The sequence below is a fragment of the Quercus robur genome, chromosome 8 (genome assembly GCF_932294415.1).
Source record: "Quercus robur chromosome 8, dhQueRobu3.1, whole genome shotgun sequence".
In the NCBI taxonomy this organism is placed as follows: Eukaryota; Viridiplantae; Streptophyta; class Magnoliopsida; order Fagales; family Fagaceae; genus Quercus; species Quercus robur.
In genome coordinates this window covers 3,524,485-3,550,135 of record NC_065541.1, presented here as the reverse complement: position 1 = coordinate 3,550,135, position 25,651 = coordinate 3,524,485, and the positions used below count along the sequence as shown (strand labels likewise).

Here is a 25,651-nt window from a genome sequence, read left to right as displayed (position 1 = left end):
TACTTTATTAAATTGCATACTCTTGTGTAAAATAATGAACAAGAATGTTTCCAATTGACTATCGAAAGAGACTTTTGGATGAGTTTGAAGATTGCTAACAAACAGAGAGAATTAAATTCAATTAGCTAGATGAGTAAAGTATAGTGAGGGATTAGATGGAATCGATTTCCTAGAAGTTTCTTTCTTATTAAGTTGATTTTCAAGCAACATCTTTCTTTTCCTTTGCGTATCTTTTATTTAAATTGATTTTATTTTGAATTCCAATTACAAACACCTTAGTGACTTCTCTAGATAAAATCGAGATTAGCATAATTTTGGTATTTGTCAAAAGTAAGTTACCAATCCCTGAGGACGATACTCTTCTCATCACTTTACTATAAAACTACGATACTGTGCACTTGCAATTTTGCACCGTTCAATAGGCTTAAGGGAAATTAACTACTTCTGATGACCGCTCAAATAACAAACAGATCTTAAAATGTGTCAGGTCTTTCGAACCACATATAGGGATGAAACTAATACTCAAAGGCATATACGTAAATGTTTAAACATGACTTGAAGCCAAAACAGACCCAAGGCAAATTTAAACTTGTATTTATGCGCAATATACAGACTGTCTGCTCCTTTTTGTTCTCTTCCATATGATATAAGTCTATGCATGTCAGTCTTCATTACCTAAGATTCAATTCACAACTTTACTCTTGACACTTAGTCAGATTGTTAAACAACGTATTATTGTAAACTTTAATTGAAGGCACAGTAACATCAATTCAGAGCTATGCAATAAAATTTAAATCACATAAGGCAAAAGAACAAAAGATGAAGTGAAGAGCATTCTCATTAAGTAATAAAGATAGTACATTATGCACACGGACATAGTGTTTTTAAAACAAAAAATATACTTTTACTACAAATGGAATTACAAAAGAAACCCCAGGGGTTAAGCTTTAGCACGAGGGGCAGGAGGATCTTCATTTTGGCTTGGTTGAGAAGAAGGAACATCCTTGGCTTGGGGGTCAGCTCCCTAAGTCTCGGCCTCTACTTCCTTCTCCTTGGCAGTATCGTTTGACTTGGTAGAAAATTTCCTCCCTTTGCCCTTCTCCCCTTCCGCCCCCTGGCCTTGGTCGTCGGCTTGGCTAGATCCCTTCATAATTTCAGCTAAAGGGATGGCATCTAGAATAGCTAAAGGTTGCTTGGAAGATTCTGGGGCATGAGTAGGAGGAGAAGAGATAGGAGCAGGGACTTCCCGAATCTCTGGGGGGTAGTAAACGCTTCCAAGTAACCTCCAAACAGAATCTGCAGGGACACTTGCAACACTAAGGGCCCTGTCCCATGTCACGCTGCAGTAGTCCCTACATATCTTTGATAGCTCTTCGGTAAGCTTTACTTGCGTTTCTTCCACGCCAAGTTGGTATGCAACTCTCTTCTCAGCCTCAGCTGCTTCCTTGGCCAGCTGGGCTTCCTCCTTGGCTTTTTGCAATGTGGCTTTGAGATCTAAAACTGACTGTCTCTTAGTGGCTAGATTAATCTTAGTCACGTACAGCTTCTGGCGCTGATCCTCAGCTTGCTTCTTCACGGTTTTCAAACCGGCCTCGGCACTCAAATGGGCTGAATACGCCTCCTTTAGCTTCTCAGTCAGTTCATATTGTTCCTGCTTAATAGCCCCCAGTGTTTTCTCAGTCTTGGCGCAAGAGAAGGCCTCAGCATCGGCCCGCTTATGAGTGTTATGGTACCACTCCTTGGCCACAAAAATTTGTTGTGTAATTTGCCCAAAGATCACAAAAACAGTATAAGTTAAAAAAAAAATACGATTTAACATTTATGTTCGTAAAGGGACAAACTGCCTTACCATCACAAGGTCCCTCTTCAGGGACAGGAAGAGATCATTTTATGAGAAACGCTTGTAAGCGTCCATGTCCTTGGGAAAGAGTATGGGCTGCTACAGGGCTTCATCTATGTATCTGGCTTGGCCCCTCTGATATTCTCAGACAGAAGCATTCCAGGGAATTGGTACCCCATCCACCTCAAGTCGAGGGTTTCATGTACGCTGTGTCATGCGCGCTTCAGCTCTGTCCTACTCCTCTTAGCTATCCACGGACTGGGACCTCTTGTCCCAAGGCTCCTAGATCACTTTTTGATGCTTTATCCCCTATCAAAGACCCACCTCGCCTTCCTCGAGCAACTTGGTTGGCCTTTTCTTCTTCAAGTCGGGGTTAGGCTTTAGGCCGAGGTCAGCGGGGACTTGTGGAGGGGGAGGAGGAAGATTAGAGGGAGCTTGGAACTTAAGGGGTGCCTTCAAGGTTGACCCCTTGCTCCTAGCGGCCATGAGCTCCCTTAGGCTCTTACTGCCTTTGTTCAAGGCCATGCTGTCTTCCTCTTCATCGAAGGAGTTATCCAGGTGGGCAATCACAAGAATGGGAGTGCGAACACCAAAATTCCTGTCTAACTCACCCTCGGCGTCCGAGAGGTTAATTAAAGGAGCCCTCGAATTGTTTTCCTCTTTGAAATGGAACTTGTCAATCTCCTCCTCTAATGAAAGACGAGATGAGGCAATCTCCTCTTTAGGAAGGGCCGCTGCTTCAGGGAGGTTTTGTGGAAGTGGTTATGCAGCTAGTGGAAGGTTTTGTGGAATTGGCAAGGCGACCAGGGGAAGATCCCTTTTAGCCAAAAATCTAGGCTTGGATACGTCGATCTGAGCTACCCTTGAACTCCCGACCTTATTGCTTGGCCTATGTCTTGGAAGATGCGAGATAGAGGCTCGTAATCCAAGATTAGGTGAGCGGCTCACAGTTGTCTGTCCTCGTTGACGAAAATCTCAGACCTCAAAAGGTAGTTGAGAGCCTCGACGTTGTGAAACTAAGCCTCAGAGCAACGTGATTTTTATCTGCAAAACATCCGAGAAGAAAGTCATGGTTAGATTGCCAAAAAGAATATCTTCCGCCAAAAGAAAACAAGTGTCAAGTAGAAAGAGTAAAGCTAAAACGCTAAGTCCCCTTCCAAAGGTACTAATCTTAAAGGTACCACACCTGGATCTCCTGTCTGAGTTGGATAATGAAGACCATCGTTCCACTCCCCTGAGACAATCAGGTAGTCATCCTTCATAACCTTATTGGACTTGTGGAGACAGGATATCAGCCTAACGTCCGCGAACTCGGATTTGAGGTAGTAACCCGCACTGGCGAGCTTGTGACACTCGTACATGTGAACCACGTCGTGCCACGTGAGCCTTAAGCCCATTTGCTTGTACAAGATGTCTACGCAACCTAAGACCCTAAATAGGTTGGGGGCGCACTGGTAAGGGGTCAATCTATGGTTGATCAAGTAGTCTCTGGTTATTCTACCTATGGGAAGCGTCATTCCTCCCTCTATGAAAGCAATCATGGGAATGACGACTTGGCCCACATCCCTATTAGTCAATACTCGGTCCGGAGGATAGTACTCTAAAACCACCCCCTGTGGGATACGGTACCTAGCCCTAAAACCCTCCATATCGGCCGGTGTGTCTATTAAGTGCTTAAACCTACCCATTTAGACAAACTGAGAGGCCGAGGAGAAAGGCCGAGAGGAGAACGGGCAATAAAAGAAATGAAGACTTACGGGAACTCGTATGATAATCTTTGAAACTTTCACAGATTTATCGGGGAAGCTTCTTACAGGAAATGGCTATAGAGAATCAAAAGTTAGGTGCGTTTAGTGCGTTTTGTGAAGACGGAGCGCTGGAGTTCTTTGAAGTTCTTGAAGATTCGTAAAAAAGAAAAGAAAAGAGGTTCCCTCAAGGCTTTATGTATAAGGAGAGGATGGGTGGGAGTACTCCTGCTCGAAATACTAGAAGAAATGTCAGTCATTGGATCTGCATCAATAACAATTATAAGGCATGTAAAGCCGCATTTTCACACATGTAAATCAAAAAATCAGTTGATCTTATCTCTTAAAATCAAAATCCCATATTTTCTCCTCGGATGGCAGGGAAAAATTAGAATTTTGAGAGGCTATTGTAGGCACTAGGGCCCAAAGTAGCGTATTGGGCCTTGGGCCTTGTCCGAGTACATAGACAAGTCCGAGGAGGAATGAGTAGTTATTAAGGGTCTCCCGGCTAAAGTCTCATAAGTGAGGGATGAATGGAAGGAGATCCGAGGAGGAATACCTCCTCGGATATGACGAATGTAGTCCAAAGTGTGTATTCTAGTAATTAAAGTGACACTCCAAAAGGCTTTAACGATAAAAATATGCCCCATGAACATACAAGAAGGAAAGAAACTCAAAATATCTAAGGAAAAGCTGCTACCATTGCATTAAATGCATTGCAGCTACTTTTCTAGCCGCATTTATGTAGAGAAGACCTCTGAACAATGCTGCCTTGACTACCACAACTCATAGAAGGCTAAAAGGGGTGTCTGATGAGACGGGTACTCAAGTAGGGACTCATATGATCAACAAGTGTAGGATCAAGATGATCCAAAAGAAGCTATATAATGTAGAAGATCCTCCATGAGAAGGGGATTGAGGAAGGAGAGAGAGAAAAGAGAAAAGCAATCTAAATCATTCCCAGATTTAACCTCCTCGAACTGGAAGTTTATTGATATCATCATCATTGGTTCGTATTTGAACACCATGCAATTCAATACTAGACGTTGTCTAATTCATAAGGATCTAGTTCTTTGATCCATTCTCTACAAATTCATTGTATTGGGCTCATTGGACCAAGATCCCATACATTTTGGGCTAAGGCCTTGAACTGTGACCCTACAGTAGCTATATTCTTTGAGTTAATCGAATAAAATGATTTTTAGTTATGTACTTATTAAAATTAAATTCGCTAACCTTGTATTGTTAGATATTATATATACCTAATTACCTATCATAAAATGAAATAGTTATATTATTAATAAATTACAAATAATAATTTGATAACTTATGAATTTATTCACAAATTATAAAATCCAATCTTAAATATATATAAATACACGTTAAACATTTTCACATATAAACATTTAATATTATATAAATTTTAATCTAAATCTTATATTTATAAACTTGTCTACGAGCACACTTTTATACTTGAACTCAACTTTTAGGGCCTGTTTGATAGTGACTTTTTAATGACAGTTTTCAGTATTTAAACAATAATAACACTTTTAACATATATTTTTATAACATTTAAAGATGTATTTTGACATCACTAAAAACTGAACAACAATACTTAAATACTGCTACCAACCGGTCCTTACTCATTTACTAATGCATGAACCTGAACGATTTAGGCCCATTCTAAGAGCAGAAAATCAATGAAAGCCCAATTTTTAGAACAATTAACTGGGCCTTGGAAGCCGAACCCGTACGAATCAGCAGATAACGAACCGTAGAGAAACCCGAACCACCTCTTCACCAAGCACCACTAGCTCTCTCTCTCTCACAGCGAAACGAAACGAAACGAAACCAAAATTCTCAAAGCAAAGCAAAAAAGCCAAAGCCGAAGCGAAAGACGAAGACGAAGACGAAGACTGTAAGAGATTGGAATCGCATACGATACTCTGATCAGAGTCTGAATTCTGAAACCAAAAGCAAATCCATGGGGAAGAGAAAAGAGCGCCGCCTCGCCGCTCTCAACAACGCCGGTCGCCGCGTCAAGCTCGATCTCTTCGCGGAACCCCCTGGTACTCTCTCTCTCTCTCTCTCTCTCTCTCTCTCTCTCTCTCTATATATATATATATATATATATATGTATGTATGTATGTGTATAAAGAGGATAATTTTTTCGATTTTGGAAGTTTGTGGTTCTGTTAGGGTTTCGCTTCTGACCAAATTTAAAGAGGATTTATTCGATTCTTTCAGTTTTTGGTTCTGTTAGGGTTTCGTTTGTGATGAAATTTCATGTGTTATGTTGCTGTGTAACATGTGTTGGATTTGTTTGATTTTTCATTTTGTGGTTTCGGTTTTGATCAAAACTCTTACTTGTTGGTGTAAAGCTCATGTGCAAGCTTATTTTAGTACGTAGGTGTGTATTGCTATGCATTTGTATTTCGATTATTTTTGGTTTGTGGTTTTGTTAGGGCTTCGTTTTTGATGAAATTGCATGTATGTATGTATGTTGTTGTGTAATATGTGTTGGATTTGTATGATTTTTCATTTTGTGGTTTCGGTTTTGATCAAAATTCTTACTTGTTGGTGTAAAGCTCATGTGCAAGCTTATTTTTGTACGTAGGTGTGTATTGCTATGCATTTGTATTTCGGTTTTTTTTGGTTTGTGGTTTTGTTAGGGTTTTGTTTTTCGTGTACGTATATTTGTTGCTATGTTAGTGTTCCTTTTGTGGTTTAAAATTCTAATAAAAATTCATGTGTGTTTATGTAAAGCTCACCTGTAAGTTTATCATAGGGTATATAGGTGTGTATTGTAATATGTATTTGTATATATGTAGTATTTGGTCGATTTTTCAGTTTGTGGTTCTGTTCGTGTTTTGTTTCTGATGAAAATTCGTACTTTTTTTGCGTGTAAAGCTCATGTGCAAGCTTATCATAGGCATATAGGTGTGTATTGCTATATGTATATATATATATATTTGTATATATGTAGGTTTTGGTCTATAGTTCTGCTTGTGGTTTTGTTTCTGATATATTGGTAAGGCTCATGTGTGCATTGTGTAGGCTTATCTTTGGGTATGTCAGTGTGTGTTGCTATATATATTTGTATATATGTCGGATTGGTTTGAGTTTTTTGATTTGTGGTGTTGTTAGTGTTTAGCTTCTCCTAAAATTTTATATATGTTTGTGGAAAGCTCATGTGTAAGCTTATGTGAGGGTACATATACGTGTATTGCTATATATAATTTGTCAAATTTTTAGTTTGTGGCTTTGTTGTGTTTCATTTCTGATCAAATTCATATAGGTTTTTGTAAAGCTCTTTTTTAAGGCATTCATAGTGTGTGTGTGTGTGTTTAGGATTGTTTCAATTTTTAGGGTTTCGTTTATGATCAAATTCATGTGTGTTTATGTAAACCTCATGAGTATACTTATAATTGGCTTTACAATCAATATGTTCGTAAATTGTCTGATTGGGCTGAATGATTTGAAATACGCCTTTTGATATGTATAGCTTTTTGAGGAAATGAAATTAACTTTAATTTTGAGGTTTTCATTTTGCATTTATTAAACAGATGATTAGAGAAAAAATTTCTTGCAAAAAAGGAAATATTGGTTTCTGTAGTGAAATTGATAGTTTTGTTTAAGAAAATTGAAGGGATGTGCTGTATTTTATTCGCGGTCCATGCCCAAATAATCAACAAGAGTGATAGGGCTAGATGGTTACCTAGTTGTATTGAAATAACTTTGTATAAGCATACTTTTAAGGAAAAAAATGGAAGTGGTCTTTTGAAAAATTGTGGTTTTGTTTTGAAAGGCTTACTGTATTAAGTATTAGTTGTTTATTTGGTGTCACTAGTGATGATCTGTAATGTTTTTGGTAATTATGAAACATCACTGTTTTGTGTACAGGAAAAATAGACTTTTTAATTTTGCGATAATTTTTTTGGCTTTCCTAGGAGATTTGGGTGGCTCTACTGAACATGATGAAGTTGGAGGTGATAAAGATTCGAAACATCGTGATGGATTACCCAATTCACCAACTTCTTCAGGTGGGTTCCGTCGGTTTTCTTCAAAAGGACTATGTAGAAAGGAATTGAGTGCTCAACATTGTTTTGGTGGAAATATGGAACTATATGTACAAGACTTGTTATGTTGTTTGCCCCCAAGAAATTGTTTTCAGACTGTAGGGTGGCTGTAGTCTTGGGAGCATTCATCTCAGATCAGGTCGGGCCCTGCCAATGTGAAATTATGAATGTCTCCCAATCGTTGTGCCCTTGTTGGCAGCATCGAAGCATTTTGGAGGTTTCGACAGAAATTTTGTTCTATCGGTTCGTATGTCTCTGGCTTTATTTGCTTTTTGCCCCACTGACAGTTTTATCCAATGTGTAACAGGTGGCTGGGACGAATAGGATCATAAATGTTCATGTTGAATTTTAATTTGTGCCTTTTTACACAACCTTTTGTCTTCCCTGACGTTGAGAGCAATCTTTTTTATATTTATTATTTGAATATTCCTGGCATCTGTTTGTTTAATTTCAGATATAATTTCTATAATAAGTAGACGATTAACAATATTGGAAGTTTCTGACATGCTAGTGTTTTCTTTTCAGGTCAGCAACCACCTAATCCTCTGCAATTGCTTGGGCAATATAGTGATGAAGAATTTGATGAGGAACCAAATAAAGGGCTTAATCATGATGAGGAACCAAGTAAAGGACTAAATCATGCCAGAGTGGAAAGCTCCTCACCTAATGATGAGGTAATTAATGGACTCTTTACTACTTTTGTCCACTGAAGGATTGCTGTTTGGTTCTTCCCATGAGTGAAGGAAAACCCTCATAGCAAGCTCTCTTGAGCAGAATGGCTAGCTTATTTATGATTCCTATACACCTTTGTATTAAATCTCTCTCTCTCTCTCTCTCCACACACACACATGCAAAGAGTATTGCCATATGTGAAAATCCAATTCACATCAGTGGTTATTGGAGCTTTTGTTAATTTCATTAGATTTACAAATTTGAGCTATTATGAACTTATGACAGTATTAGAACATCCATTGCCAATGATCTCTAGCTCAAAAGGCACTTCCTTCCAATGTAAGAGCAAGGTGGAGGGTGAGGTTGTGAGTTTAAGACACACCGGGTGTGTGTATAAGTTACCAGTTAAATAAAGAAAGGAAAAGAATGTCCATTGCTTAATTATGTTTTAAAAGCTAACTGATCTTTATCCTAAACTCTAATAACCACAGATATGGTTACTGCATTTTCCCAATGTTATGCTACCCAATAGATTCTTCCATGGAAAATTTGGGTGATTTTTACAAAGATTTTAAATTCTCCTTAGTGTAATTTTTTCTGCTCATTTAATTAATCCGCACCTTCTAGGAATTGCCTATGTGATGCCTCCAATTTGGATACCAGCCAATAGAATATTTTAGTATGACCTTATTGGTTTATTTCAGTGTTCAAATTTTGTCAAATGTTACTGGTCTGTTCAATTGGTCATGGATAAAAAAACAGTTTCACATGCTTCACCCAAGGGAAAAACTGCCTATATTAGTTAGTTGCATACTGTCTAAGGAGAAGCTTGGCTTTTTTTTTTTTTTTGGTGGCTTTGCTTAATGGAATGCTTTGCCATTGCAAGTTTTTTTACTTGATTGCTAAGGGCATGTTTCATTTTCAGGTTAAGCATTCACTTGATGAAGATCATAAAGACGTGGATGTCAGTGTTGATGAAGACCTTATTGGTCAGAAGGTCAAACAGCAGGAAAAGGAGAGGGAGTCTGTTCTACCTGATGTTTCCCTGAATCTGGAGGGCAGTGATAAAAGAGAAATTGATCCTACAATATCAGCTGATTTACAACAAGAAATGGATTTGACAGAACAAAATTCCATTTCTGAAACTTCTGATGTACAAGTTATCAGTGATGTTACCTTAGGCTGGAAGATAGTAATGCATGAGGAGAGTAATCGCTATTATTACTGGAATACCGAAACTGGAGAGACGTCATGGGAAGTGCCTGATGTTTTGGCTGGGGCGACTGGATTGACCAATGGTCAGACAACCCCTACTATTACTGAAACAGCAGAGACTGCTCCTGTGGTTGTAGAAGAGTCTGACATTACTTCAAGTGCGATATTAGATGGTTCTTCTGCTGCCCACCTATTTCAAGGGACAATGGATGCCAATATGATTCCTCATGGGATAGAAGTGTATGGGCATGCATACCAGATGGATGATTGCAGTCAAGCATACAAAACTGAAGCTTGGAAGGATTCAAGTTGGAGCACTGTTATCAACTCAAGAGAATTGGGAGCTGGTTCTGAGAAGTACACACATGAACCAGCGGTTGATCATTCTTTTCTTGTGAAACAGAGTGAGTGTTTGTTAGAGAGATTGAAGTCATTTCAAGGGTAAGACATCCCTTCTTTACCTTTAATTATTTGATTCTAGGTGTATATATATATATATATATATTTTTAAAAGAGAAGATTTCTGAATTCCTAGTCATTCCTGCTCCTCCCCGTTTTGTTTTTGTTTATTCTAACAAGTGAAGTATATGTTTCAGGTCCAATGACCACCTACAGGGTCAGGACTTAATATCGAAGTATATTTGGGAAATTGAGATCAGACTTTCTGATTTGAAGTCACTTTCATCCTATGGCTCATCTTTGCTTCCATTTTGGGTGCATTCTGAAAAGCAGCTTAAACGGCTGGAAAGTGCGATTAATGATGAAATTTACAAGATTGCTGTATCTGCACATATGGAAGCAACTGAGGCAACTCATGTCTCTACCTTCAGTGGAAAGGACAAATTGCCAGAAAGCATGGGTTATGAATCTGAAGCAGATGGAACTGAAAATAAAAATGTTCTTTCTACTTCTGAACAGTCTGATGTTGCTCCTTATGTAGACGCATCAACAGAAGACCAGAAAGATCCATGTGATAAAGTGCCTTTTGTAGATGCTGAGCATGTTTCTTCATTTGGATCACCAACCAGAGGTTTAGGAAGTGGTGCAGAAGTTAATGAACAAGTCAATGGGGCTCAATTAGGTGATGAATCAACTCACAAGCATGGGTTTAATGCTGCAGAAGATGTTGACATGGATGTGGACATGGAAGTTGAAGATGCAACTTCTTCAGGCAACACAAATACCGTGATTGCATTGAACCCTGTAGATTTTGCTCCTCCTGAGCATCTAATTGAGAATCCACCTGCTGAAATCCCATCCTTGGTTTCAGAGGATGGGTTTACTGTTCCACCTCCTCCAGATGATGAGTGGATTCCCCCACCCCCGCCTGACAATGAACATATTCCTCCACCCCCGCCTGATAATGAACATATTCCTCCACCTCCGCCTGATGAGCCTCCTGAACTCACATATCCTCCTCTCCCATCCTACACAGAGACCAGGCAACCGATTTCTTATACTGATCAATACAATTTATTATATCCAGATTCTAGTTTTGAATATCACGGGCATACAGTTGCTCAAGTGCCAAGCAGTAGTTTATATGGACAAGCTGAAGGATCTCAAGTTGCCGTGCCCCATGCACCAATTTACTATGACACAGTTCCTACTACATATAGTGACACTGCTGTCATTGTTAACTCTGTTGAGCCTGTAGCTTATTATCAATTTCAAGATGGAACAGTACCTTCTGTCCCTGTAGGTAGTGGTGGTGTCGAGGCCACTTTATTTCAGAGTGTGTCAGCTTCTATTAGCTATGACACACTCCCATCTGAACAAATTGTATCTGTTGACCCCTTCATGGAAGTTGGCCATAATTCATCATTAAATTTGAATGTAAATAGTTCTGCTATCGGCAGTGAGACTGAGACCAATAAGGCATCCATAGAGGTTCCTTCTACGTCAGCTACCATCCAAGCTCCTGCAACCACTTCAGTAAAAGAGAGTGTTTCTGTGCCACCAACTGATACTGTTGCTGCCACATCAGTGGGTAACAAGGTCCAATCTAAAGGTAATGTTATTGAGTGCCTTGTTTATTATTATTTTTCCTGTCTTTCATTACAGGTCACAAGCTTAGTTAGGACTGATTTATCAGATCCCAAATGATTATTCTAAAATTTATAACTGTAATTTACTGGGACACTTATGTGGTTATGAGTTAGTTAAATTACAGTCGATAAAGATCTATTTACTAACTAAATTTATATTACAGTATGATTACTGGTTAGTAGAGATTTATTGAACTTGTACAAACCTTCAATTATATTGTGCAATCACAATTCTTTTTCAGACCTTAAATGATGCTATTGATGGCGTCTGTATCTATGTCAATGTTATACTGATAATATTCCATGCTATGTCCAGATTGTGGAGCATATGACTTAATGCTTGGATTTATTTACTTGTCAAATTATCTTCTCTCTTACATTTGGGAAGTTCATGCCATATTTGGAGTTGGTTGTTGGACATCACATCACATGTTTGATGCATGAATGACAAGCTATTTATCTTGATTTAAGTTTTTCTCACTTAATAACTACATTCTCGTAAACTCTTAATTATTCAGTGTTCTTACTGCGGTTTAAGTATTTGCTAAACACCTGCACCTGTGTGGTTCAACTTGTATTTGTAAAAATACTCAAGACTTCTTTTCTCTTCATCAGCTTTGCGTAATAAAAAGCGGTCTATTGCAGCAGCTCCTTCCTTGAGGTCTAATAAAAAAGTATCCAGTTTGGTGGATAAGGTATTGTTTTTCCTTTTAATTTATTCTTAAGATGCATTCATCTCATGAATGCTTATCCACCTCCTTTTCTGAACGCTTCTCTTTTTATGGACTCTTATACTTTATTTAATCATTTTATCAGTGGAAGGCAGCAAAAGAGGAGTTGCTTGAAGATGAGAAAGAGCCTGAAGATCCTTACGAGATCTTAGAGAGGAAGCGACAGAGGGAAATAGAGGTCTGCAGAGTGGATCTTCTTTTTACTTTAACTATGATATTGGCCTTTTTTGGTTCTTAATGTGTTCCTTTGATTGCAGCAATGGCATGCACGGCAAATTGCTAGTGGAGAGGCCAAAGATAATGCTAATTTTCAGCCTCTTGGTGGGGATTGGTATGAGGACCTAAAACCCATTTTAATCATGATATTCTTAGGTCAATGTGCAACACCGAGGAATTGTATTGTTACTTAGTTTTAATGAACTATAAATGTATTAGTTTTTTTCTTGTCCTCCTTTTGCCTTTGTCTCTCTCTCTCTCTCTCTCTCTCTCTCACATGCACATTCATGCATACACATCTAATATATAGTTGATTTTATCTTACTTTGAATTCCATGTGTTGTGGTATTCTACTTTTACACAGGCGTGAGCGGGTGAAGCGCAGGAGAGCTCAATTAGCCAAAGCAAGTGCAAAGACAAAGGAACATAATGATGGAAACCAGCAGCCGGATTTAATAGAACTGTCAAGAGATCTTCCATCAGGATGGCAGGTATATTTGATAATTGTTTCATATGCTGTAACCTAAATTGGTAAAACTGTATTTAATTTTTTTGGGGAAAATGTAATTAGTTTACCAAACTGCTATGAATCCTAATGTTATTTAACACCTTCACAAGTAAGTGGTAAATCAAGTATTTTGAATCCTTCCCTTTATCATCAAGGAAGTGCAGAGTTCCATCTTGTCCTAATCTAACATCTGATTTTCTTCATGTTTCTATCACTTAATTTCAGGCTTATTTGGATGAATCCTCGAAGCAGGTTTATTATGGGAATACTGACACATCAGAGACAACTTGGACCAGACCAACAAAATGAGTCGTTATTGGAATTTTGAGGGACGTAGCTCCAAAATTCATGTAGTTTTGAGTTTTTTGGTTGTAATTTTTTCCTGGTTATTAATTTATAACCCTGTATATCTTCGAAGGCAGATTAGGGATAACTACGTTTTTCTTTGTAAGAGCACAAATGAACATGTTTCGTGCATTACTTTGTTATTTTAGAATGGCCAAGAGAAAGCGCAAAAGAAGAAAGAGTGAAAGGCTCCCTTATCCAATGTTCGATGACATTTCTAAGGGTCAGGTCGCTATAAATGTGTATCTAAGCCATCCCTCGTCCTAAGAGCATCCACAGCAGTGGATGTAAAATTTTAGCTATTTAGCTACACAAAAAATCACTTTATCTATTTTGCCTACACACATGTTACAACAGTTGATTTATTTTAGCTTTTAACACAATAAAATAATATAAACATCACAATAAAATAATATAATCACTACAATAAAATAATATATCCCACTCTCATATATAGCCACAACCACAATCACAACCACCATAACACCACCACCACCAGTTCACAGCAGAGGAAAAAAAAAAAAAAAAAACCCAAATTTTCAATCTTTTTCCTCACAACCACAGCCTCAACCACCATCAACACCACCACCACCATCAACAGTCCACAACAGGAAAAAAAAAAAACCCAAATATCTGGCAGCATGATACAACCATTGGCGGTGTGAAAGAACCAATATCCACATGCAAGCACTCCGCAGCAGTCCACAGGAAAAAAAAAAAAAAAAACACCCAAATCTCCAATCGGCGACATGATACAACCATTGGCAGCGTGAAAGAACCAATATCCACATGCAAGCACTCCAATCAGTGGCGAGCTCCATGGGTTTCCCAGTCAGGCACTCCAATTGATGGCGAGCTTCATGGGTCAATCAGTGATCGGAGTTGAGAGAGTGAGCTTGAGTCGAACTTCGTGGATCGGTGACCGGAGTTGAGAGAGTGAGATCGGAGTTGAGAGAGTGAATGAGAGAGAGAGGCATGAAAGAATGAAAAAAAAAAGAAAAAAAAGAAAAAAAAAAGGGAAGGTGTATTATTTTAATCAACCAATCAAATAAAATATATATATATATATATATATATATATTTTTTTTTTTTTGCTCTTAGCTACAGTGTACATCTATAGATAGATGTGCACTGTAGCAAATCATCTAAAATTTTAGCTTTTGCCTCCACTGCTGCAGTGTAAATTTTGTGTGTGTGGAGCTAAATTTTAGCAATATAGCATTATCCCTCCTCTGTTGTGAGCTCTAAGACCGAATTTAGTTGAGATCAACAATTGGATAAAGTAAAAAAAAAAAAAAAAAATGGATAATGTCCTCGTGGATTTAAGATATCCCAAATAAGTTTACAACTTACAAAGTCAATTAAACTTGAAAATTTGATCTAAATACCGTTTCAACTGCTGAGGTAGAAGTAGAGCAATATAACATTTGATGGAATAATCCATCGAATGTATTAATTAGGTGTTAAGAAGACATAACCTGGTGACTGTAAAGATTAAAGGGTCGTACATCCTGATAATATCCTCCTAGAATTGAATAGTCTTCCTAATTCCTATACCATATCTCATTAGTATAGTTGGAGAGAGAGAGAGAGAGAGACAGACCAATTTAGCTTGCTTGGGGGTCAACATGAAGTACACAATTGATGATTAGATTGTTTTGGCTGAATCTTTGAACTAAATATTTACATTAATTGATGTTTTGGTTTGATGATAACTATCATAAAAAACGGACGTAATCAGTTAAAATTTTCAAAAAAAAAAAAAAAAAATTCACTGACAAGTGACAATGTTTCCATTCGTATCCAATATTCACATTTGTAAAAATTAATCATTCTTTGGAGGTTAATAATTTAATACAGAAAAAAGAACAAACTAATCTTCTGCAAGTAATCTTCATATTTGTTAGAATGTATTGCTGAAAGGGAAAAAAAAGTGAGATAATTGATCAACCAAGCGAGGCTTATGGTTTGCCCTCTTAGAGCAACCACATCAGCTTGTGTATAGTTTTGCAGAATAGAAAAAGTTACTCCTTTTACACATTTTGGGCCAAAAAAAATACCACATCAGTTTGTATAAAATTGTGCATTTATGCACAATTGCTACAGTAACCATGCATTAGCTCATCTATTTATTATTTTATTATTATTTTTTTCTCTCGTCTTTAGTTGGTCTCCGCTTTTCTCATTTTTTCTCTCTCGTCTTTGCTTCTTTTTCCTTCTCTCTCTTTCACTACTCATTCACTCTCTGCTTCAACCACTCACCTGTAAGCTCTTCTTTCTTCAAGCATTTGTCTACATTGTTTTTTTCTACATCTGTAAGCTCTCAACCATCTAGTAAACAGAGAGCATGGCGTCCTCTTCATCGGCGTCGACTTCGGCAAGAGTCAGAGGAGGCTCTGATCAACCTTCGCAACCGCAACAGAGGTATGGGTCTAATCAACCTTCGCTCTGATCAACCTTGGGTTTCGGGTTGAATGGGTCTGGGTTTCGGCTTCATTTGGGTTTCAACTCTGATCAACCATGAGAATGAGAAACAAGAAAAGCACAAAGTAAGTAAACAGATCTGGGTTTCGGTTTGATGGTGGCTGGGTGATGATGATGGTGGTTGGGTCTGAGAGAGAGAGAGAGAGAGAGAGGCAGTGAGAGAGAGAGAGGCCATGAGTGAGAAAATAATAAAAATATAAAAGAATGAATATTTTATTGAATAAATGTATAAAATAGATAAACTGATATGAGTGTTTTGTGAAAATGAATGTGTAAAATAGAAAAAATAGGTTTTAAACGTACAAAATGGAAAAAGTTTTGCACATACTGATGGGCATGCTCATGGTAAGAATTTATGTTGGTTCTTGAAAATCAAACGCCATGTCGATACAAATTTCTGCTCTTATAAGCACAGTCTATACGCAAGTAAAACTCAAGCTTATCTTTTCTATATATGAAGAAGTAAAACCATTTAGAGTAGGCATGTTAAACGTAAGCACACCCATTTTTAGGATGGCAAAAGTGATACAGAAAGAATACAGCGCAATAAGCTTAAAGCTACAATGTGAATTGCCTCCAAAACTAGTGATGACATCCGATCATTCTTTCATCTTCTCCTCTCATCGCGATATGGCCCCTCACTTTCCTTATCCTTCAAGAATCCTAGAAAGGCAAGAAAACCAAAGAAGAAGAATCCACCAGACCAATTGCCACCACCTCCACCGCCTCCACCGCCACCATCACCATCATCACGGGGTGGGAATCCAGACCCACCATCATCAAGTTGTGGTGATTTTTCCTTCCCTGAAATTTCAGTTAACTGTCATATGCCGTCTGAAACATCAAATCTTAGACAATTACAAAAATAAAGCAAAAGTCAAGATGCATTTATATGTATTCTGCAAGTGAAAATGTAAGTAACCCCACCACACTATAAACTGATAAAAAGGATTACACAAAATATGAAGTGCAAAGCTATGATTAATGGATTGGCAACAGACATTGGTTGCCAAGGACAGGCAAAATTACGAATTGGTTCCTAAAATTAAACTTCAAAAAGAACTCATTCGAAATTTGTTAAAATGAAAAGAGCAATACAAGCACCATTTGATGGATCTCACAAAGGAATCCTTGAAGCAACATTCTAAGTTACAGCAAGGAGCTGAGAAAAGGAACAATGAGAAGTACCAAGAATCCATTTTAGCAAATACAAAAGCAGAAAAGGAGATAACTTTGAAAGTTGGACTGGATGAATTGAGAGCAACCAAGGGTATTGCTATGCCACTGTGCCTAGCTACACACACCCACCTATGACCTAAGGCAGGCAGTTCTGGGTCTGGCTAGCTAAAGGAATTCCTTTAATACATTAAATATAGTTTGACTAATTATTGATACTAGGAAATAGCTATTACCAGGAATGTGAGTAATTGTTGGAGCCTCGCGTGTAACTGTTTGAGTTTGCTCGGCACCACATCTTGCATTCTGCAGAAGAGACCAGAGTCAAGGTTTCAACACAAATAACAGAGAGACAAATATCAAGATACAAGCTTTTCTAACTGTGATTTCCATGCATCTATGAATAATAAAGCACAAAAGGTGTCTATGACTGTTTGTGGATGCATGTACCATAACTTCATTTATAATTTGATAAAATTTATCAGGACTTTCTGACTGTTGTTCTTTGTTTTTCATTAGAGGATGATGCATAACATAACTAGATTGCAAGAAAAAGGAGTAGCAGCATAATCCTAGTGTCACAGATCAGCTTTACCATTGAAAGCATAAAGAGAATGTGTTCAGAAAAATTCCTAACCAGCTGGTTAGTAACTGATTCTAAGACAACTCTTAAGTGAAATTAAAATTTAAAAAAATCAAGCACATAATGATCCCTGGAAAGCTCTGGAACTTAGGCTCACCATAAAGGGACTATAATGGGACAATACCTTCAATCTTCATGCAAAAGGTCATAATCTCACTGATGCATGTTAGAAAATGTTGAATTGTGATATAAAGGTAACAATTGTTTTCAATAAGTAATAAAATTTTACTAAAAGAGAGAGTACTCCGTGTACAGAAGTGAAGCCTAAAGAATTACAACGAAGAGGTATTTGTAAAAGGACTCATAAATTCAGGGATGGAACTATTAGTAAGGCCCCCATTTACGAGACCAATAAAATAAAGATTGAGGAAACAATGTGAGCAATTGAGTCCCCAAAAGTTGTATCCTGCCTCCACAATGTCCACCATCAAAATAAAGGAACTAAGTTCCAAACATCTAAAGAATGTTTGCCAACTCAGTTCCTTCAACCAAATGAAGGTCAATGACATTTCCCAGTAACAATGAATCAAATTCAAAGGTAAAATTTACTGCTCACTATTTTAACATTCTAGCAAATGTATAACCTGTAGGATTTAGGTTGAACAAAGAATTGAAATTAGATGAGAAAGATCTATCACAGTATTAGGCATGAAAGGCATAGATGACAAGTAACTGCAGATATGAAAGAATAAACTTACCAAAGCGGACTGACATATAACAGAAGCAGACTGCGTTCGGCTAGAATGCATGATACGTCTTCTACTATTAATAGTCAAAAATTGGGCACCAAGCCCTAGCGGTCCAGGTTCTGCAACCTTAAGTGAGCTTGTTTTTCCATTGTGTTGAAATGACATGAACACTTTCATTGGATTACATCCAGTATGCTTATTATGCACCTCTGTTTTTACTGCATACGAATACATAACAGTTAAGTAGCATTGTTAAAATCAAGCATGGAGGAAGTTCTTTCTTTAAAAAAATTGAAAGCCCTCTCTCTGTCTCTGTCTCTCTCTTATTTCCTAGTCATTTATTATAACATCTAACTTAGGTTTAAAAAAAGAAAAAGAAAAAGAAAACCCTATTTTGCACCTTTAGCAAACAAAGAACGCATACTAACTCATTGCACTTAATAGCTAGATTACATGAAGGTAGTCATCATATATACCTAGTAGTAATTGAGGTTGGGTGGCTACAGTATTTGCAGTCAACATCAACATCTTGATTCCACAACAACCTGCAAAAATAGTAGCATGCATTAGAGCAGAATTTATCCAAAGACAAGAATCAAATAAAATTATCGAATAAATTAAGAGTTAAAATACTGATGAAATTAACAGTGGGAAAAAGAAACATAAAAGACATTATGATAAATCTTAAACTGGGTATCCTATGTATTCGTATCTGGAATCCAATGATCCAAAATGGTAAGCTTTTGTTCCAAATGTTATACACCAATCAGACACAAACAATTTTATTTTCCCTAAGATTGCTTGTGATATGAAAAAAATATCATTACTATAAAATTCATATAAAATAGAAATAACGCATTTCAAAAAAAGGGAAGAAAAGGTCATACAGCAGTAAGAGTTGTCTATGCCTAGGAACAGTCTTTGTCCTGCACCCTTATACATGACTAATTGCATCAAGCTTTGGATTAAATTTTGGTTTCACAACTGAACTGTGCGTGTAAACTTACCAATGAAAAAGAGAGGAGATATGAATAACATCATTACTCATTGTCATAAAATCATGGCTTTCTAATAGTCAAACACTTTGAAAGCTCTCAACTTTTGCATATTCCACATTCAAATAAAAAACCCATGTGATAATGTGCAAAGCACAGAAATCAATAAATTTTAATTTCTGAGATGTCATGAGAGCTGTAAATCACACAACTCAACTGAAAAAAATCATTGCCTGCAAGTTCATTTGAATGTTCCTAAGTTCAAACTGCCAAGTGCCAATTGGTAAAATAACACTCATATCTCTGTGTTCCTAAAGAAAACTCAGAACTTAACACGAGAAAAGTTTGCCTTTTATTTGAATGCTATAGTACGAGAAAACCCTTGCTCTTGTTTGAGATAAAAATTGAATCAAAAGATTTGAAACAATCTCTCAGACCCCAAAATAGAAAACCCAAATACTCAATCACACAATTAACCTGATACATAAGCTCGGCATTGATAACCCATTCCAACAATAAAGAAACAAATAATTTAGAGTCCTACAATATTATTTTTTGATAACAAAAAATCCTAATACATTACCAAAAAAAACAAAAAAACGAACATAAAGATGAAAATATTCTAGCACAAAAAGCAAAACTTTATTCCAAACTTTTGATCATGCTCCGTTTGGTCGCTGAGAAAACACAGGAAAAAAGAGAAATATAAGGAGAACTAGGGCTGTAATCAAGCTCAAGCCAAGCCAAGTAGTGAATGGCAGAGCTTGGCTTGACAAAAAAAAAAAAAACATGTTCAAAGTTCAAACTCAGCTCAAGATCAGGCTCAAGCTTACAAATTTTTTTTGAACTCGAGCTTGTCAAAAATTCTAAAACCTAAAGCTCAATATCAAGCTCTTGAGCTCGAGCTCAAACACAAGCACATAATCAAATGCTTTAATCTCAAAAAATCAATGGATTTTCCTTAGTGAGCAGCGGCAAAATATCACAATTTCTAAACATTAACAAGAATCTAATGGATAATAAAGATAATGTAAATGGGTAATATTGGGGACAACATTGTTCAAAACTGCTAACATGATTAGAGCAACATCACTTGTTTAAAATGTTGTGCCCCTAAACTTATTATGCGCCAATAACAACACTTGTGAAAAATGTTGTCTCCCTAAACTTATTATATAGAGAAATTAGGAAACAAGGGATTGACAGTATTAAATAGTTTAAAGCAAATGCCATAGATTTGTACATGACAACAAAAGCCATAGATGTGTACATGACAGAAGTTTCCACCCAAAAAATGAAAAATAAAATAAATTTACTGCTAAATTGTTCTGTTATCAACATTTCTATAAAGGGTACAACTTTCTACCCTTAAACCTTTATTGAGCCACCGCAAAAACCCAGAAACACAGTGCACATATAACACACATAGAGAAAGAAAGAGAAGCAATTACTAAGAAAGAAAGAAACTTTAAGAAATTAACATAATAAGCCCATAAATTGTTACCATAACAGAGAAAGAGAGAGATTTACCTTGTGTAAAATTGTGGCTTTGCTGGCCTCAGAGTTGGCTCTGTGCACGGAGAGCCCTGAGAAAGCTGAATACTGGAACAAGACCACAAATTGGGAGGTGGGTATTGTTTTATATGAGAGAAATCTAAGACAAGATGTCCTGGGTTCGGTTCTCTCTCTCTCTGTTTTCTCGTAGTTTCTCGGTAACCAAACAAGGAATGAGAGGATGTGGGCAATAATCGGATTTTCAAGGAGTCGAGGACGGTGGTGACTGTTTATTAATTTTTGGGTACTATTTATTTTTTAATATTTTATTTAATTGGGCTATAGACCAAGTACTTGGGCTGAACTTCTAGTTGGGTTGGGGGAGAGAATATAATGTCCATTGTTGAGCCCAATTAAGCCAAGACCTAAATAGATATAATTGTTTTTTGGGATAGATTTTCGGCCGGCTTATTATCAGATTAAGGCGTCAATTAATTTTTAATATAAGTTATAATTTTGTCACTATAACATTTATTTAAAGACACTTTTTTTTTAATCTATAAATAGATAAAATTTCAATTCATGACATCTATTTCATAATGATTGCTTTTATCGTTAGGCTAAGATGTTAATCGGTTTTGGGTGTGGTGGGGATTCGAATTCCAAATCTTTTATTCGATGACAATAAATTTTATCAGTTGAGTTAATTAGAACCCACTAAAGGTAGATTTGTCTATGGACTAAAGAATCTGTTCTTTAATTAATTGTGTTCTAAAAAAAAATGATTCTTTAATTAATTTGGCTGTGGTGAAAGAAGCTCCTTGACAAAGAAAAAGAAGCAACCAAAAAGAAAAGACAAGGAGAATATCAAGTTTTAGTGTTTTACCTTGCTTGTTTTGTTTACGTAAAAGAAAAATTCCTAGCCGTCTTATTTGGTCTAGGAATTTTCTTTACGTCATTCGTTTCTATAAACTTGGAGTAATGAAGTTCCATGTGTCTTCATTTACATACAATAGAATTGTGTGAAAAAAAAACAAAAAAACAAAAAAAAGAGAAAGAAGAGAAGGTCTCTTTCTAGGAAACCAGTTCGGGTTAGGTTTGACAAAAAGCTTGTTTGTTTATAAATCAGTTAATTTTGAGCTTTAATTTTAGGCTTGTCTAATAAACGAGTTGAGCCCAAGCAAAAAAAAATTGTTCATGAATAGGCTCGTGAATAATAAGGCTCAATAAAAAATAAGCTATAAGCTTAGGTTGATTTATGTGTTTGGTAATAAGCTTGATATGAATTTGAAAAATAAACTCATATTTACTAAGTCTTTAATTAGTTGGAAGTTGGGACCACATGTTTAAAACCAAATGAAGTTGATAATGTACTTAATATGGGCTTGATAATGTACTTGTATTAGATTTTGAGCTCAAAAACTTGATATTGAGCTCGAGTTTTAACTTGATTTTGAGCTCAAACTTTTGGACTATATGACAAGCTCAAGCTCAAATATAATTTGTAAGCTTAGTTCAAGCTTAAGTCAAGCATTAGGGTATGTTTAATAACTGTTTTTTTCTCTTATTTTCTGTTTCCAAAAACAAATTTTTATTTTTGAAAATAAAAAACTTGTTTGGCAACCCAAAATAGACAGAAAACAAAAACTGTTCTCAAAATTTAATTTGTGAAGGAAATTGAAAACATGCAAAAGGCTGTTTTTAATTTCTAATTTTCAAAAGTTAATGAAAACACACATTTAATTTAATGAATCTGTCTCATTTAATGAGTTAGTATTAAAGTTCAAAATAATAGAAACAACGTATTTTAGTATTTTCTATTTTTTTCTTCAAAAAACTATCTTTTTAATTTAAACTAACCAAACATGTTTTTGATTTCAAAAATACAATAAAATTGTTTTTTCTTTATATTCCCAAATACAAGTTTTTGAAAATAGAAAACAAAAATTGTTTCCAAACATAACCTAACATTTTACATTTGCGTTCTTCCTACGTTTTTCTAACTACAGTTAAGAAAAATATGACTATGATAATAATATCCACGTGTTATTCTTAGGAGCGAGTGGAGTTCATACTTTATAATCTCCATTGAATGTTTTCACGTGAGACCACATTTTATTCATCAACTTAAGCCTGCTCTAAAGAAGTTTGAGAAATTCTTCTCACAAGGGTTGAGATAGAGAGAAGACTTCTATATCTTATATATAATCAATTATAGAATGTTTCTGGTCCATTTAATGGACTTGTACAAGATGGCTACAATCAAGTAAATATACAACAAATATGGAATACCACAATCTTAGCTTTCCTAGAATAGATAGAGTGATATGCACCTCTATTTAATAATGCTAGAATCATGGAGGAGCCTTTTTTACTACAGCTGTAATCACAGTGCATGATTTACTGGTCTGCTCATTGCTAGGATCATGCTCTATGGGTGTAATTCTATCACTCCCCCTCAAACATGGCCATGGATGAGGACAAAGGCCAAGTTTGACAAGCAATGACTGAAATTGAACTTTTGACAAAGGCTTGGTAAATATATTAGCAAGCTGATTTGAAGATGAAACAAACCGAGTCAACAATGCTCCAAGCGCCACACGTTCTCTAATATAGTGGTAATCCAATTCGATGTGCTTTGTTCTGGCATGGAGAATTGGATTGACAGACATATATAGAGCACTTAGATTATCACAATGCAGAATAGGCACTTAAGGTTGTGGAATGCCTAGGTCACGTAGAAGGAAAGAGAGCCAAGTAATTTCAGCTGCAGTAGAGGCCTTGGACCTATACTCAGCCTCAGCACTAGATCGAGCCACAGTGGCCTGCTTATTTGCACTCCATGATATGCAATTGCTGTCAAGAAAAATGCAAAAGCCTGTAGTGGATCTTCGAGTGGTTGGACAGCCAGCCTAATTTGCATTGGAGAACCCATAAAGGTCTAGAGTGCTATCAACTAGAATTTTCATCCCAAAGTGAGTTGTTCCTTAAACATACCACAAGAGCCGTTTGACAAGTTGAAAGTGTACCACTATTGGAGATTGCATAAATTGGCAGACATGGTTGACACTATAAGCAATGTCTGGTCTTGTAAAAGTAAGGTATTGGAGTCCACCTACAAGACTTCGAAATTTGCTAGGATCAGAAAATAGCTCAGAGTTATGTGAGAGATGTCTACCTTTGCAAGGCATGGGTGTGGAAATAGGTTTGCAAGCACTCATGTCAGCTCGAGCTAAAAGATCCAATGCATATTGATGCTGGGACAAGAAAAGACTATGTCCAACCTTATGAACTTCAATTCCAAGAAAATGGTGAAGGAAGCCAAGATCTTTAATTGAAAACTGTTGAGCCAGATGATTTATTAGCCAATTATTACAATTTGAGTTGTCACCTATGACTACCATGTCATCTACATATAGAAGTAGTATAAGAATACCCCCTGAAGAATGGCAGATAAACAAACTGGGGTCAATGATGCTGCAATAAAACCCGAGATGGAGGAGGAAGTCACTAAGTCGATCAATCCAAACTCTAGGAGCTTGTTTGAGACCATAGAGAGCTCGACTTAGCTGACAAACATGTGTTGGGCAACCAGGATCCATATATCCAGGTGGTTGTTGCATGTAGACAGGTGCACTAAGATGGCCATGCAAAAATGCATTTTTGACATCAAGTTGTCGAAGTTCCCAACATTTAACAATTGCAATTGTGAGGACAACTATGATGCTGGCTCGCTTAATGACAGGTGAAAAGGTCTCAGAAAAATCCACTCCATCGACTTGATTAAAGCCTTTTGCCACTAAACGTGCTTTAAGGCATTCAAGGGAACCATTGGGCTGTAACTTGGCTTTGTAAACCCATTTGCATACCACCACATTCATTTCTGGTCTACAGGGAACAAGGGTCCAAGTTTGATTGGCAGAAAGGGCAACCAACTCCTCATCCATTGCTGTAGACTAGCCAAGGTGTTTTTTGGCTGCAATGACTGATTTTGGGACTGCTGGAATCTCATGGACAACATGAAAATTTGCATATTTTGGATTTGGCTTATGTATGCCAACCTTGGATCTAGTAAGCATAATATGCTAAATTGGTTGAGGCCTGATAGTAGCTAGCTGTTCTGAGATGGGTGAATCATTTTCAGATAGTGCTCTTACTACTGGGTCTAACTGTGGGCTAGCAGGTGGTGGTTGAGGCAAAGAGAGTTGAGAATCAGTTGGAGATGGTGGTGGAGCAAATGTTGTCAATGGTGGAGAAGGATTTGATGATGTAGGAATGGTGCTGTCAATTGCAAAGTTCTCCCCTTCAGAGAAGGTGCAAAGCTCCCCTTCAACTGGTTCATGGCCATAAAGACATGTGGGTTATGAGTATGGTAGAATGGACTCATCAAACACCACATGCCATGAGATGTAAATGTGACCTGTTGGAGGATAGAGGCACTTATATCCCTTGTGTTTGCTGCTATAACCAAGAAACACACAAGGCAGTGACTTTGGCTCCAATTTGTGTTGTCTATAGTCCCTAAGGTAAGGAAAGCACCTACTTCCCAAGATTCGAAAAGTGCCATAGTCTGGATGTTTGCCATAGAGACGATAGAAGGGTGAGTCCATCCCTAAAGTAGGAGAGGGCAATTTGTTGAGTAGAAAAACTGCTATGGAGAAGCATTCCAGCCAGAACCTTTGTGGAATTTTGGCATGGAACATCATGGTTAACCCTAGTTCTGTGATGCTTTGATGCTTTCTCTCAGCCTTGCCATTTTGTTCTAGAGTCT

At 37.0% G+C, this 25,651-nt stretch overlaps 2 protein-coding genes across 3 annotated transcripts; one reads left to right on the top strand and one right to left on the bottom strand.

The window, feature by feature from the left end:
* Nucleotides 1-5,402: 5,402 nt before the first annotated feature.
* On the top strand, nucleotides 5,403-13,580 carry LOC126694233 (uncharacterized). Of its 2 annotated transcripts, none has more exons than XM_050390318.1 (10): nucleotides 5,403-5,654; nucleotides 7,536-7,628; nucleotides 8,190-8,338; nucleotides 9,262-9,992; nucleotides 10,148-11,562; nucleotides 12,215-12,294; nucleotides 12,416-12,508; nucleotides 12,588-12,661; nucleotides 12,911-13,037; nucleotides 13,280-13,580. In XM_050390318.1, the coding sequence occupies exons 1-10, from the start codon at nucleotides 5,570-5,572 to the stop codon at nucleotides 13,361-13,363; spliced, it is 2,931 nt and encodes a 976-aa protein (XP_050246275.1). In that variant the 5' UTR covers nucleotides 5,403-5,569; the 3' UTR covers nucleotides 13,364-13,580. The 2 variants fall into 2 exon arrangements, with proteins under 2 accessions (XP_050246275.1, XP_050246276.1); XM_050390319.1 differs by having other exon boundaries at nucleotides 7,536-7,907.
* Nucleotides 13,581-16,310: 2,730 nt separating this feature from the next.
* On the bottom strand, nucleotides 16,311-21,167 carry LOC126694232 (protein YELLOW LEAF 1, choloroplastic-like). The gene is made up of 5 exons (XM_050390317.1): nucleotides 20,917-21,167; nucleotides 18,868-18,936; nucleotides 18,401-18,609; nucleotides 17,296-17,365; nucleotides 16,311-16,687 (listed from the first exon to the last, which is right to left on the bottom strand). Exons 2-5 carry the CDS (start codon nucleotides 18,917-18,919, stop codon nucleotides 16,491-16,493), a joined length of 528 nt encoding a protein of 175 aa, XP_050246274.1. The 5' UTR covers nucleotides 18,920-18,936; nucleotides 20,917-21,167; the 3' UTR covers nucleotides 16,311-16,490.
* Between the last annotated feature and the right edge of the window lie 4,484 nt (nucleotides 21,168-25,651).